General features: G+C 44.1%; 1 protein-coding gene across 2 annotated transcripts in view; it reads right to left on the reverse strand.

The window, feature by feature from the left end:
- Positions 1-1,488: 1,488 nt before the first annotated feature.
- The window catches only part of SERTAD2 (SERTA domain containing 2), a 102,474-nt gene continuing 87,454 nt past the window's right edge, over positions 1,489-16,508 (reverse strand). For both annotated transcript variants that reach the window (XM_019718043.2, XM_019718033.2), the window contains exon 2: positions 1,489-6,757. In XM_019718043.2, coding sequence (XP_019573602.2) covers positions 5,809-6,753 — 945 coding nt within the window. In that variant the 5' untranslated portion in view covers positions 6,754-6,757 and the 3' untranslated portion in view covers positions 1,489-5,808. The remainder of the gene's footprint in view (positions 6,758-16,508) is intronic.

Raw genomic sequence — 16,508 nt, forward strand, 5'->3', positions numbered from 1 at the left:
TAGAACGAGTCGCCAAAGTTTTATCTCTGATTAATAGCAGATGCTCATATTCCAGAGACAAACCACTCTACTGAGCAACAGGCTTATTTCTAGCGGCCTAAGGAGTATCTCTACCGGGATGTCTGGGAAGCCTCATCCTGTGCTTCTGCCCGTATTAGTTTGCTAGAGCTGCCATAACAAACCAAGTGGCTTAAACAACAACAGTTTATTGTTCTGGAGGCTGGAAGTCAGAGATCGAAGTGTCAACAGGGCTGGTTTCTCTGAGGGCTGTGAGAAGAATGTTCCAGGCCTCTCCCCTCACTTCTGGAGGTTTGCTGGCCATCTTTGGTGTCCCTCAGCTTGCAGACGTTCCCGATCTCTGTCCTCATCTTCACATGGTGCTCTCCCCATGTGCTTCTCTGTGTTGAAATCAGCCATTTTTTAAAGGACTCTAGTCATATTGGATTAGAGACTACCCTAATAACCTCATTTAAATTTGATTATCTCTATAAACACCCTGTTTCCACATTAAGGGCACATTCTGAGGTGCTAGAGGTTAGAACTTCAACGTAACTTTTTTGGAGGACACAATTCATCCCGTAACACCTCCCCAACACCCACCTCCCCCATATTCCATTGCTGATTGAATGGGACCTTCATATCCAGGCCATTCCTTCCCCAGCTGGTGCAGTGGCACAGAACTGCCTGGACCAGGTGTGGCTGGATCCCAGCTGCTAAGGAGGTTGCACTAGTTCGCCTCCATTAACTTCTGGAAGATGGTGGAGGAGGGCCAGCCTGCATAAACCAGGGGCCTGCGGGAGGGTGTGCAACAAATGTGTGAACCACTGGTGCTTTGGGATGTCAGTTCTAGCACCAAGGAAGCTGAACCCCTGTGGTAGTTAGGAAGCCGGTGCAATAACCAGAGGCAAGGAGGGAAGACAGCCCGAGCAGGGGAAGCTGTGGGAGGGAGGGAGAGGAGATGGCGGGAGCGTCAGACATTTGGGAAGAGGAGCTTGCACTGGAGGCCCCGTTGCAGGAACCAGGCCTGGGAGAAGGGTGATGAGGCCAAAGAGAGGCTGAAAGGGGAAGGATCGGCCCCACGAGGACACGAGGCGGATTGAGACAAAGCGTGGTAGATACTTAAGTCCAGAGTTCAGGAGAGGCAGGACCTTGAAACAAGTTTCCAGAGACCTGAGTGGATTACATTTCCTCAGGAAAGCAAGCAGTAGGCGTGGAGGCTCAGCAAAAACCTGGTCACTGACCTAACCCTGAAAAAAAACAATGTTTCGAGAGAGTTGGGGGAGGGACGTGAGAATGAGGAGGTGGAGAAGGGCCCAAGAGCCAGGGGGAGAACCAGGAGAGAAAGGTGCTCCAGAGACCAAGGCGGTGAGAGAAGGTCAACAGCACCCACTCCAGCAGAGGCGGCGGGTGGACTGTTCCTCTACACGAGCAAAGTGGGACCTGAACTGGTTACGCTCTGGCCAGAAGGAAACGACAGACACGCCTCTCTCATCTTTTAACTGTTTATTGTATAATATAAAACTACAAAAGTAAGACTGCTCATTTCCATGTACATTTAATCTGTCCAATTGTTTAGATTACAGCCCAAACCTACATGTGAATACAGCCATCTGGGTTCCGATGTAACGTCTGTAATATTGCATAGAAAAGGCACAGCTCTCAGGTCTGTGGGGGAAAGGTTACACCTCCTTTTTGTGACAAAAGCCCTCCTCAAAAAAACCATGCACCAAACTATGTACATCTTTTCCAAAATCTTGCTTGTTTCCTTGTATGGACTGCATTTCTCTTACAACCTGTTATCCCCAAAAGACATCCAAAATTTGTACTGGCTTTGTCTGCAATAGCATTTGATCCTGGCTGATTTTCAAGAACCATTTAGCCTCATTCTTAGAAGCACTGAAAACAATTGTACCCCAGCAGGATGCACACACCTTGCTGTTGTCAGCAATGACAGGATGCTAACCATTTACAGCCAGAACAGGTTAAATATGCTCTTTTCAGTGTTTTCAGAAAATGTACAAAGGCCCAATTTGTAACAGCAAGGTTTTGAAATTAAGACAATTCATACAGAGAATAACAATTGCTGCACAAAGTAGACGATCGTTGTTGTTTTATATTTTTCATTTAAGAAGGCTGCCCTGCGGTATTCATAATTCTTTGTTTACCACAAAGGTGGTTAATAAATTTAAGCTTTAAAAACAATCCGTAAGTTGATACTTTGGCTCTTTGGAGCTTATTTGTTTAAGAAATTTTCCTTGATCGACCTCAGGGCAGTTGGGACTCCAAGGGGCTATGGCAATAAAAAGCTCGGTTGATAAAGACACTCAAGGTGTAAGGAGGCTCTGGCTAGGTCTCACCCTTTGGTGTGAACGAGGGTGTCGGTGTGGTTGCCCCTTCTGTCATAAAGAGAAAGTGCTACTAAAAAACATTTAAAAATATCAACCCTTTGATGCTCGATTTTCTTAAAAATTTGGAGGTATTAAAACATTCCTCATCTATACCTTTTGCATATTTCAAATAGACCCATATTAGAGAATAGAGTAAAAATGAATGTGGACTGTGCATACAATGAGAAGACCCAGGGGTCTGGCGTGGACCCCCTTTTAATACAGATTGACATTCCTACAAGAGAATACATTCCTACCATACATTCTGCACATGTTACGATCCAGATGTTGTTAGAGCTCCACAGTAAAATAAATATATTTACACAGAAAAAAGGAATAAATAACTTATGAAAAAAAATCACTTCAAATTCAAAGCTCTTATTATTCTGCTCTCATCTTGTCACTTCATTGCACGTCAATGTCAATAATTGTCCTCTCCCAGCCCCATCCAGCATGTCTTTTTCATAAAGGCACCTCAAACTGCCTGCCCGCCTCTGAATGCCACACCATGTCCTTTACGAAGGGGAAGGTAATGCAACCAGGTGGCATCGGGAAGCACGTCCCCCACGCAAACAGGGACGTGGAGGTCACACCCAGGCTGGCTCTGATTCTTCCCTCTTGGGACATCACTTTGTAAAAATAAGACACAAAATAACTTGAACACTTGATGGTTTTGTTCTTTTTAAAATGGGCCATTCATTTCCCATGTCTTCCTCGGTAGACCTTGAATATCAAGAATTTATGGCAAGGGTGTCCAGAGTTAACAAGCATTTGCCTGCTGCTGGTGGGCGGGGTGGGGGGAGACTTGTTTTGATTTTGAAGCCCAGCCTTATAAATATGAGAGAGTCAGAGAACCACGTTTGGGCAACACTTCGCTGTGCTTATGTGAACTGTTGCCCAACATATGGGATTTGTTTAAACACACGATTTGCTAATCCAACCAAAGTACAGTTGTTCTAAGTTACTGTAAATCAGTTTTTAACAATGGCAAATCAACCGCCTTACCCTGTTATTGTTCAGAATAATCAACACTATTGTGTATGTATACATGCGTACAAGTGTGCAGCATGGGGGAAGTTTCCCAGGTCCTCCAGTTAAAAGCATGGCGTCTGGGCAGACTTGTTCTCCACAGAAAAAGGAAGCTCTTAAAATGGGCAGGCACAGTGACACCAGAAGCATCTATGACAACCTTCACCTTAACTATATGGTCCCTGGTCCTACCTAAGGAAATGACACATCTGCAGCAGTAAGAGGTGTCCCTGGCGGAGGTTGCTTGTAGGAGAACAAGTACAATTTGATCTTTTCTCACTGCTCTACTGAGTTGATAATTAGCCTTTAAAAACACATTCAAGTGGGGGAAGAAAGTAAATTAGGATGTAGAAAGATTTAATCCTATCATACAGGAATCTTTTGATTAGATGAGCAGTTCCTTCATCACAAATGTATTTGTTTTGCCATGTGCATTATAAAAATAAAACGATCTGTGGCTTGTTTAAAGTGCCATTTTATAAAGCTGTCTTTTTTTAATTGGCCAGAAAGACTCAATTTTATCCATGGCAAGAAGTGAGCAGAATTGGTGACTGAATATTGACAAATGACTAACAACAAAGACAATAACAAAAACACAAATCCCATAATTTAAAAATTCTTAAATAAATATAAAAGTTATTCCTAAAGAAGCCATCTGCATTTCAACAATATAGGTTGTAACCAGCTAAAGTACCATTGGAAGAAAGAAAAAACTGAAAAGAAAAGGCCATAAACAATTCCTGCAACAAGCATGATACATTGCAAACATTTTAAAATTAAATGTACACCACTAGGAATAAAAAGCTACTTCTCAAGTGTCCGAGGGGAGGGTTGGGGATAGGGGGGTGGTGGCAAGGGGAAGGAGGAGAAACATGCATAGTGTGTCCTGTCTGCGTATTTGGGTAAAACAGCCTTGTAGTTAAAGCAGTTGATTCAAGAAAGCAACCAGATTGGAAGCCGTGACATAATGGGACCAACTCCAGGTTCAAGAGCCACGGACGTTACGAGTGCATCCCAGGCTGGGCCGAGGTGAGCCGAGCTCACTGTGGTGATCAGGAAAGATGCCATTTGCAGCGCTTAGCAACAGGGAGAACTTAAAGCTCTTGGGAAGGGAAGCTGGAAAAGACAACTGAGCAACATGATGGATGCCTTCTGGGGGAGATTTTTTTTTTTCTGTATGAGTCCTAAGCACTGCAATAGGGTTTAGTTCCATGAAGAGGTTGATTGCTTTTCATAAAATTTTGTTTGCATGTAAAATTTCAGGTCATCATAAAAATTTTGCCAAAAAGGAAAGATCTAGGTTTTCATTTAAAAAAAATAAAAACAATTAAAAGCGCAAACTTGGCATAAATACAGTGAATATTCGGTAGCTTTCCCCTCAAGAGAGGGAGCTAAAGAGAACCATCACTTAATCCCGAGTTCCACAGCCACCTCCCGCCAACTGCTTAATGTAAGTTTGATGAGCAGACGTGGCTCTGGCTTTGGAAGTCACAGTGCTGGCGGCTGTTCATGCCAGGGGGTCGGTGCTTGTGAAATCTGGGTGTGATATCACCTGGCTCTTTCCTAAAGCGCTGTGTGTGTGTGTGTGTGTGTGTGTGTGTGTGTGTGTCTGCCTGCATTTGGGGACATCAACTGTAGATTGATTTGATTCAATTTTCTCTTTGCACCAAACACATATAAAACATTACAACGCTATAAAAGTACAAGTGCAACTTGTACATCTGAAGTTTGCAGGAACTATGTGAGCAAATCCTATCAAAATAGCTATCTCATATGTATAAACAGCATTTGTTTTTAGAAAAACAATATCATAAACTGCAGAATCTGTACAAAAATATAAAATAAATTTGGGCAGCAGTTTCTAAACAGCCATGTAAATGCAACACTTAAGAGGAGTAGTTAATGCCTCTAAAAAGGCTGAATTGCCAAGTCAACTTATACAGGGCGAAAATGCCAGAAAAGGTACTGAGATTATCTAAATAATATATATATATATTTTCTTTTTTTTTACCTCTTGCAATAAAACTTATAGAAAAAATAGACAAATATGCACATGCAATTTACAGCTTTCCCAACGTATTTATCTCTTGTGCTTCACTTGAACTGTTTATTTTTGCCATTCGATATAGCAACATTGTCTTCCAATGTATTCTTTCCTAGTCCAGGGTTGTAGGTCTCTGAGGAACCACTCAAAAAGGTGTATTAAAAGTGGTCATACTTGGATGAAGGCACTCCAACTCTGCTCAAAGCAAAAACTAGTGTGATCCTTTTGTAAAATGTTCTTTTTCTCTGAAAAAGGCAAGCAAGGGTGCATGCACAGTGCGGAGAGCTGTCAGGGCGCAGGGACACTCGCAGGCTCGGGGCGGGCACAGTCACTGGGCCCCCCGCGGTCTTAGGACCCGACGAGCACCTCCATGATGTGGTCCAGCTCTGTGAGGTCCATTTTGAAAGGCTGACTCGGGGCGACGGGCTGGCTGCTGTAAGGAGCGAGAGTCTTGAGGAGGTCGTCCGCGGACACGGGGGCCATTTTGGAGGCTGTCCCCGACGCGGATGTGCAGGGGTCGAAATCATACATCGACGTGTCAATGTCGGCGAACAGGATGTCGTCTAGGGTCAGGTCCGTCAGAAACCCCGTGGACGTGGTGATTTCAAAATTCCCAGGCAGAGAGTCCATCAGTTTCGGGTCGTCGGGGCGGCCCTCTTGGAGCCCTTCGGGTTTCTGTGCGCTGGACTCGCTGGCGCCCCCTTTCGAGCTGTCAGTCGCTGCCACTGCGGCCTCTGTGGAGGTAGATGTGGGACAGAGCTCCTCGATCTCGTCCAAGGCGGAGGAGAAGCTGTCCTTCTCCGGCGGGAGAGCTGGAGGTGAGAGTTTGGTAGGCGCCGCAGGCGGCACGGCAGGGGAAGTGCAAAAAGTGTCATCGTCGTCCTCGAGCAGCGAGGCCGGGGTGAGGCAGGCCTCCAGGGGGGTAGTGCTTCCGAGGTCGCAGGGGTGCGTGGGCGGGGACGCAGGGTGGCTGAAGGCGGGCGGGGCCTCTCGGTAGCTGTCGCTCAGCGAGTCGCTGGGCTGGGCGGACGGGGTGAACACGGGCCTCAGGCTGCCTTCCTGTTTGAGCTCCTCCTGGATCCGCCGCAACATGTTGTTGATTAAGACGGTCTTTTGCAAGCTGGGCTCTGTGAGGGGCCTGTGGTTGTAGAGTTTCATAAGGGAAATGTTGAAGATAGTCTGGCGCTGTAAGGTGTAAGACACCTTGGATGGACCGTCAGAGGGAGACAGGATTTTGCCTTCCAGCCCATCTTCATGCTCATCAAACTTCCGTTTTCCTCCTTTACCCAACATATATCTACAAAGGAGAAAGGAAGACAATGGAATTAGTAACAGGAAAACTCATTGCTACCGTGGAAAAGATGCTGGTTCTGAAGTCAGACCGTAGGCTTCTGTTAGTTCCTTGCCCAGGCTTAGTTAGTTAGGACAGACGAATTAATTGGGAGAAGACCTTTTAGAATGTGCGAATTGGGAGATCTACATTTGTATGCCCGTGGAGCAATTTTTCTCACTAGGTAGTCTGGTGAATGTATTTCTGGAGAAATGTGTATGACCCAGACAAGTTAAACGTTACCATGGAAACCGTGATTTTGACTTTCTCAGCTCCTGCTCTTGCCTCACATCACCATGCAGGTTCAATTTCCCTCCCCCAGATTTATTTTTAAAGCCCAAGAAAACACAATGTTATGACCTAGGCAGATAAAGGTGTCATAGATTACAGCTTGAACACATCCTGAACCATTAAAAGACCCAAGTTGGAGAAGGGGAAGGAACATGTACAATTCTAGTAGAACTGTGTGTGCTTTCAAATGCCTTTTCCTTCCTCATTATACACAGAGCCTTTCTGCCTGTTGGGTGACACGTGGTGAAGCACTTGGCCTGCGTTAAATGACCACAGTGATTGAGCTGCCACTACTTTTCAGTCTAGAATCAAGTGGAGGAATGTGGATTTCCCAGCCCAAGTTTTTCCATGGCTCAATTTCATCACATACAGTTATGTCTGAATGCAACTGGGCTAATTTGAAAGTAATTAAGCATTGCTGTTTCAGTACTTGGGACATTTCATAACAAAATACTGTGACTCCAGAGATACGTATGTATTTCAAAGAAACAACAAGCTCGTATCTCAGGCCTTGAGCATCTGGGAATGGGCTGAATTCTAACTCCTGCCCCACCTTGCCTGACACTCACAGCCTAGGATGTCCTGAGCTCAGGCCTTAAGAAAACACCCTCAGCTGGCTGCACCTTCTGGAGAATGGTCCTTCCTCTCATAACTTCCACCATCTAAACAGAACAATCGCAAGTCCATTGGCCTTTACGTTGTAGACCTAACTTTCTGTTTAATCAAGATAGTGGTCCTTATGTCGTCCAGACCAGAGGACACGGCTCTAATTCAGCCAAGCCTGTGCCTGCCTGCTCTCTACACCACCAGGACACGTGGTAACCCTCTCCTCAATGCCACTCACTCTCTGGTATCTTCATGTACAAGCACTTTGTAGTTAGTTTTCCTTCTAAAAGTGACTTGCCTTTTACTGAATTGCTTCAGCTGATTTTGATGGCACCTAATTCAATCCCTTATGAACTCATCCTGTGCCTGTGCTGTCTTGGGCACTCTGCCAGGCAGTGGGGAGTCCCGCAGAGGAATAAAGCTTGGTCTTTAAGGGCCCGAATAACTTCTCCTACACCTCATTATCATTTTGAATTATGAGTCTCATCTCATCCTAAAGCCAGCCATAATAAAATTTCATAGAACTTCCTTCTGACGCTTTGTTATAAAGGCCACGTTGCCTCTCACGGCAGAAAGACATTCAGGGGGTCACAGAGCCTGGCACGCAAGTCCCACTTGGGGTGACTACCTTCCTGTGCCTCGGTGTCTGGGAGAGAAAGACGAAGACAGCTGCAACCCATCAACGTCAGAATCAGCTTGAGAATTTGTTAATGCTCATGAAAATGTGGAGTTACTTGCATGAAACACTTTCCCTCATTTTGTAAACATTAAGAAAATGGCTGTCAATCACTGGGACTAAAGACCAGTCCCATAATTACCTGTTCCCTGAGGCAAAGAAGGTATGATAGTAACAACTGACTTATCTAATACCTCACATGACAGAAACATTTCCTACTGTTTAGTGCTAAAAGTCTCATTTGTATATATACTTTGCAGAGAACATTTCCTATCTAAAGAATCTGTGCCCATTTAAACTTGAGTGTGAATCAGAGAGGAAGTGATTTCATTTTACATTACAAAATACCTTCTACTTTATGCATTTAGAAGCATTACCAGACAACTGTGTTTTGAAACAGATAACTGTATTCACAATTATACTATCTGTATTTGCTTACAATTTAAGCATTTAGATACTCACTTCCAGAAAAATTCCACTTTTGCCAAAGAACTCATTAAGTGCATTTAACTCTCATACAAAAGCTGTTGGATGATCTGTTACATGTTGTAATGTGATCGGACTCAATACATTTAAATGTGTGTCACAGAGGACACAAATGCATACATGTAACAGAATAAAATACTTGGCCTCTCTGACTCCATCTTGTTCAAGCCTGCTTTGTTCCCATGGCCTTCAGGCTAATAGCTTCTGCCTAGTCTTGCATATAGACATGCTAATCATTAGAGGAATTCTGCTTGTGGCTTGAGTGTTACAAAAACAGCCCCTTACCAGAAAGTGCCTCTCCTGAGGAGATAAGGGAAGTATGTGTTGTTTATCAAAGATTTGCAGGAACCTCCAGACCAGACTCACATCAATTAGGGTCAACAAACTAAGCACCACCTTCCTCGAACCCCTGTTGGGGCCCAGATGTCTGCAGTCCTCAATCACCTCATGCCCCTTCCACTTCCCATACCCCCACATAAAAGAAGATGTACTTTGAACTTTCTTAAGGTGGATTTGAGATACCACTAGGTCTCCCATCTTCTTGGTTGGCGCCTTCTCAATCAATAAACCTTTCCTATGCCAAACTCTGACGTTCTGAGTTTTGGCCTTTCAAAGCATCAGGCACCTAGGCTTTGGACCAGTAACATACACATACACTCTACAACAGTGATTCTCAAAGTGTGGTTTGTAGAGGGTACCAGTCTGTGAACTGTTACTGTCCATGATGAGATAAGTAGGTATTACATTATTTATAAACTTTTATAGCAAGTTTACAGAGTAATTGTATGTCTACAAATCTAATAACAAATGAGGCTTCTATTTTTACATCTTTGTACTTTTATTTCATTCTCTAGTAACTATTTTTATTGTGTTTTACTGAAGTATTAGTCTATGCAGGAGGAAAAAAAAATCAAACAAGATGGTCCTTCATCACAGAAAGTTTTAGAAGCACTGCCCTAAAATGTAAACCAAATACACAACTAAAAACAAATTAGTAAGCTCATCACTACTTTGAAGTAACACTTAGGGAGGACAGTGTACACTTTTCTTTTTCTTTTAGTCATTGATCTAGAACTGTCTTTTAAAGACTTGTTACCAGAATAAACAACAGGACTTTCTCAATAACTCACATTTCTCTAGAAATATTCATGGAAGCTAGAGAACTCAAATATTTTAAAAGTATGCAGTACTATATGCATGTAGCAGAAGGATATCTGTAGAGATGCTTTCAGAGAGATTTCAATGTGAGAAGTACCTAATTTCCAATTAGAATGATCTAGCTGGTCATAGCTACGTGATAACCCTAATGATTTAGAAAAAACCCAATAAGACATTTGTAATACTGCCTGGATGGGGAAGGAGGAAGGCTCATGTAAGCAAAATCAGTGAGCAGGAATAGACAGACCAATCGAATCTTGGATGCTTTTCAAATGTGTAAATAAGGACCCATGACAAAGTATGTCTCTCTCCAAGCAGGTTTGCCTTCATTTCTCTATTTCATTTTATGAGGCAAAACTGGCTCCACACACCTAGTAAGATTGCAAAATGCACACAATCCTGATTTGTAGTCCTACTTCTAAATTTTTATAGAAAGGAATAAAATGCAACATAATCAAATCTCGCCCACACTTTTACTTAAAAAATTTAAAAAAATTTTTAAATTTAAAAAAGTTAAAGCATTCTCAAAGTTGGCCTAACACAGTTTAGAATCAAGTCTTCCCATTGATTGTTTTCAGAAGAGGCCTCCAACTCCTAGAAGTGGGAGGGTCGTGAGAAGAACTCCTTTTCAGAGCTGTATTAATGACCACCTCCTGGAGCAAGGCATCATTTAAACAAGAAAAGACAAGCCTCTCAAGAACCTGAGGGCAAGAAGCCAAATGGTGTCTCTGGGCCTGCAGCTCAGGCTGGCCAGAGCCAGGGTGGACGGCTCCTCAGAAGCCTTTCCTCAGGCACTCCAACGAAAATAACAATAGCTCTTCAAGCAAGCTAGTGGGGAGGCACGTGACTTTTTAAAAGGCCTCACTAGATGGCAGCTAGAAGATGGAGCAGAAGCTGGAGCTCATTAAGGGCTTCCAGGTAACACAGGGAAGGGGGTGCTCTGGTGTTCCTGCCTTAACGGCCCCACGGCTGTGGAACGACACGCCTGGTTTCTAGGCCACCCCTAGTCTTGATATCCCACTTTGTCTCCTCCCTCAGCTTGTGAAGACCCAAGCCCAAGGTCCATGTTTTCTACCCAATCTTTCAGTCAAAGACCCAAAAGAGACCCTGTGGCTTCAGGGCTGGTTAGAGGCCCCCAAATGAAGGAGGGAAGTGGGTGCTCCCTCCCTTTTCTGCCCACTCAAAGGGACCTAAAACTAATCACAGGCACTCTTCCATTCAATAGTCACTGGCTCTTAACATAAACTTTGAGGCAAGACACCCTCCCTTCCCCAGTAAACTTGTTAGAACCAAACTCCTAGCAGTCTGATTGTCTTAACATAATTTTTTTTGCAACTATTAACTACAGCAAAGTTTGAAAATAAAGAATAAAACTCATGGGTAGCAATATGAATGAAAACTTCTCTTCTGGAGTTTTCCATGAAGTTTAATACTGAATAAAACTCTATATACCAAACCTGGCTTTCAATTATGCAGCTTTCATTAGGAAGGGCCTGGCTGCCCTCAAAAGCTATAATCCCTTAGGGCAGATGATCAAAAGTGACAAATGTCACTAGGAGATTCCTCAGGGGAGAAAGGACCAGAGGAACAGGAAACGGTATTATTTGGGGGTTTGCAATTCTAGATTCTGAGTGCCTCTCACAGTAAGGAATCTGAGAGATTATTATGGGGTGATCAGGAGAGACTTCAGGAAATAGGATTTGAGATTATATTTAAGGTTGGATCGTCTCTTAATGTGTTTCTCACCCCAGCCGATAAGCCCCATGAGGGCACAGCCCATCTATTTTGTTCACCTCTATATCCTTGGGACAGGACAGTTCGACACACAGGACATACTCCCTAAACAGTCGCTGAATAAGTGAATGGTAAATGGAAAGAAGGAGAAAAGACAGCGAGGGGCAGCCAGAGAAGAACTGTAAACAAAGACAGAGACGCGTGTCTTTGGCCCTGAGTGTGAACTGTGCATGAGAGGGAGGGTATGAGAAAAGGGAGAGGTGACAGCTGTACAGGGCGGACCTGGCTAAGACAAGGCCCTGGGACCAAGGGCATAGAGGGTGGGCATGGGGGCTCTGCTCAGAAAGCTCGCCTGTGAATGCCTTGCTCACTCTTTATTCTTGAATTTGGGTGAGCATCAGATTCCCCTGGAGAGCAGGTTAACACAGAATACCGCCCTCCCCCCCACAACCCCCAGGGTCTCAGTCAGCTGGTCTGATACGGGCCCAGAAATCTGCATTTCCAAGTTTCCTGGTGATGCTGGTCTAGGGACCTCACTTCGAGAACCACAACGTCCTCTTTTCCCCATCTGGCCATTTCATGTTTAAGCCTGAGAATATCTTTATTCAATTAAACTTGAGTTCGAAGGTCTTCTCTATTTGTGTCCAAGCAAGTTAAGGGAAAAGAGAACCAACAGTGTTTCTGTGATGGCAACTGACAATTGACATTAAAAGAAAGACTACACAGAATTAAACTATCTTTAGCTTAATTTTATTGGTAAAGCTCAGCTTCTCAGACTGACCCCAGATCCCACAGGCTCAGTGGGGCCCAGATATTTCTTGCTGTGATCTTAAGGAGTGAATGAACTGCAGTGAGGCCTTACGCCCAAGGTCCAAAGAGGAACGGATATAGTACCTGTGTGTTAAAAAGGTAACATTTCACAGCTTTTATATTTTTAAGGCATTAAGGAAAAAAAATGGTAACATTGAAAAAAAAAAACAAGTGATCAAAAAAGTTCTCTATAATTCAATGTTTTTCAACTATGTATTTAAGCTCTGCCTTTAAAACAATTTTAAAAACCACTCTCTTTAATGTTATTTGAACTGTGAAAATGTTATGGTTTTTAAATTAAGAATATTACATCGAGGGAGGCCGGTTTGTTCAGTGGTTAGAGCACAGTGCTCATAACACCAAGGTCGCTGGTTCGATTCCCACATGGGCCAGTGAGCTACGACCTCCACAACTAGATTGAAAACGACTTGACCTGGAGCTGATGGGTCCTGGAAAGACACACTGTTCCCCAATATTCCCCAATAGAGATTTAAAAAAAAAAACTGAATCTACTTGTGCAAACTACCACTTGTCATGCCCACTAACAATAACGAAACCCGCTGCTCTAACCTGCAGGCTCACCATAGCCCTGGTGGCTGCTAGTGCTTCCTGGAGGCCCAGGGCCTGGTGGGCACTGACTGACAGGCCCCTGGGGGTCGTGGCGGCCCTGTGGGCAGCATTACTGTGGGGGGCTTGTGAGAGGCCTGTGAGAGGCTTGTGAGAGGCCTCTTCTGCCCATCGCCAGGGCTGCCTTTCTGGCTTTCTGACTCTGTGCCACTCCAAAAAAGATGTAAATATTGTATTATGCTTTAACTCAATCCATCCCAAACAACAGCCAATGCTCCAGATGGAAGGAAAACCCTCCATCTCATCCTACTCAGTATCCATGGAATTAATGCTACAAAAGAACTTTAAAAGGGGGTCAAAATTGATAGCTTGCTTCCAATTTCTGAAAGGAGGACATGATTGGGGAAGGTGGGACTGACATGATTAAAAAGGCAGCAAAGAGGAGAGGCCCGTACAACGGGGAGAGCGGGTAAATGGCTTCCAGCTCAGCACCACCCAGATGGAGGGACGCCAGGCAACGCAGAAGCTGGGTGACAGGGGATCCTGGAAGTCGTGACTTCGAAACTCCTCAAGGCCCTACTGGTTCCTACCTGTGCACATTTTCAAGAGCTTGTTCCAACTTCCTTTTGGACTAGTATATAACAACTAGAAATCCAGTGTTTTCCCTTCTCAGGAGCATAGCAGGCTCCACGAATAAGTGACATGTTTTAAAAGTCCTTTAACATGGCAGGACTAAGCCGTGGTGCCTGCAGTTGGGGAAGGGTAGCTACTAGGGGGGGCATGAGGCTTCTGGGGAGCTGGTCACATTGTACTTCTTCACCTGGGTCATGAAGACACTGGGGTTTGCTTTGGGATAAGTCACTGGCCTGTACATGTAGTATCTGTGTGTCATACTTTGATAAAAAATGTTTTAAAACACTAGTTAATAGCTGTCCAGAAAAAGACTAATTCAAAGGGGAGCTTTCCGAAGCCACATCCCTAATCTCTTCAACTGTCCCATGTAACCATGGGTGTGACTACTGGTTGCTGAAGAGTCCAGACGTTCCAACACTGACCCTACTAACAATGAAAATGAGGCATTTACAGCAATGCCAACCATTCAGAACAATGATTTGTCCTCATGGATTGACCTTGTTTGAAGAAAAAAGACGCTAAGAGAAGATGTGTGACGAGTGTCTTCAAAGAGGCTACTAGCAGAGGCTATTTCCTCACTCTGACATCCTGTGCCACCCAAACCCAAAGCCCTTTACGTAGAAACACACACATTCTTGCAGTTTCTTTTGAGGGTAGTGGTAGGAGAAAGGAGTGCCTCTGGCAAAATTATTGTGTGTGTGACACACTTCCCAGACCAAAAGAGAGAGGCTGGCCAGAAATGGTTCTGACATAACTTCTGAAACGCAGAATATTCTCGTTTCTTCTCTCTTCACCCCATATACTCCCCTTCAGATGTGTTTTAGATCCTGCTTTTGAGGTGGTCCAAATGGAGAGCCTTTTCTAACAAAGGACACCTCCCACCAGCCATGGGTAGAACTCTAAGAAATGGTCATATTGAGTATGTTTTTTGTTAAACTTAAGTTCACCCTGTCACACAGCAACTCCCAAGCAGGAAGGAAAGGTCCTATTCTACTTCGGTGGAGAGGAAGCCACGTTTGCTTAGACAACTTTCTACACTGTTAAAATATGACACCTTAAACAACACACAGGACTCAGAAATCTGATCATGTCTACGCTTTTAACACCCTCCTTTCCCCAAGTAACAACAAATCACACCAGGAGAACAAGGCCACCCCTGGGTCGTGGGGGTGATGCTGGCAGAATCAGAGAGGAGGCTAAGAGAAACAGGGGTCCTCCAAGGGTTTGCTATCCAGGGGCTGTGTGTGCTGTGGGTGCAGGAGTAGATGGCTCTCCCCCACCCCCAAGCTCCTGGGTAACGATCTGGTGAGTCTCCAGGAGCAGGGGGGTGGGGGGAACCGCACTCCCAAGGGCTGCCTTCAGACCCCAGTGTGCCTGCCTCAGGCTTAGGGGAATGGCAGAAACAGGGACAAAATTCCATTGAGGGGGAAAGCCACTCCGCTTATTTACAGACAAGGACTCCCAGAAGACAAGGGATCTTAGTAAAAAGAACCCCTAAAGCTGCCCGGATAGGGGAGGCTTTTTTAAAACAAAAAAACAAAAAGTAAAGCTCATCCAGGATGAGGTCCCTGCAGTAACAGCCATGGTAATTGGTAAGTAAGACAAAGCCTTCCCTGACAAATCAGCAATGTCATTATGAAGCCAGTCACTAGACGAGGCCAGTTAGGCGCTCGGGCGCTATTCCGCAGCTGTAACCCGACACCACTGTTTGCGGCGGCGCCTCCTCCCGCCTCCCCGCCCGAACTGGGGGCTCGGGGCCGCCGGGCTTTGCACCGGCTGCTGATTAATCGTCAGGCAGCGAAGGAGACGGACGGTAACAGTCCTCTTTGCTTTCTGGACGGCATCTTGAAGCCTGGACAGAAACCGAAATTCGGCCAGGAAGTCCATCTCCAAGTAAATTTAAACAAACACACACTTTCACCGTTTGGGGGAGTCTTTTCCAGTCCACATTTTAAGAAACTAACTTTCCCTCTCAGGATTTTTACATACTTGTCTTATATTAAAGGCAGTTTCTGACACTACTGGTTTGTTAAATATAATCTTTTCTTTTGGAAAAAGAAGAAACATTTAACGTTGACAACAAATTGCATTTAGTGGGCAAAATAGAGTCAAATTCTGGGAGATAACGTTTCAAGTAAATATTTCTTTGGAATAAATTATGGCCTGGTTAATAAACACCTGGGGGGAGGAGAAATGGGCCTTTTAGAATGTAACTGCTAAGTACTGTAAAATGTTTCTCATATCCTGTCTCATTGGTCCTCCAACAGCTGGGAATTTTAGGTTTTAAACAAAACTCCTATGACGCTAGAGACACCAGTCACCTTCTTCCAGAGACAGTGGAAATGCTAACAACTCTTTTCTTTTACTTAAGGATTCTGGCTAAAAGCACTGCACACTTAAAGACTGGGCAGAATTATATGGTCTCTGAACTTAAATTTAACAAAAAACATACTCCACATGACATGATGCCAGGAATTTGCTTTAAAATATTCTAGCAAGAACTTGGCTGTGTAGATGAAACACGATTGACAAAATGTTGATAACTGTTGACGCTGGGTGATGAGTGCAAGGGGGTGCACTGTCTTCTTCCCTTTACTTTTGAGTATATTTGTAATTTTCCATAATAAAAAATTTTTAAAATACAACACACCAATACATAGTTTTAAAATTCTATAAATTAAAAAAATCAAATAAGCACAATAAATTATTTACACTCTTACTGAGGACTGTTATAGTAACTTGATAGATTATTTTACA

Source organism: Rhinolophus sinicus, linkage group LG05, assembly GCF_036562045.2.
Source record: "Rhinolophus sinicus isolate RSC01 linkage group LG05, ASM3656204v1, whole genome shotgun sequence".
Classification (NCBI taxonomy): Eukaryota; Metazoa; Chordata; class Mammalia; order Chiroptera; family Rhinolophidae; genus Rhinolophus; species Rhinolophus sinicus.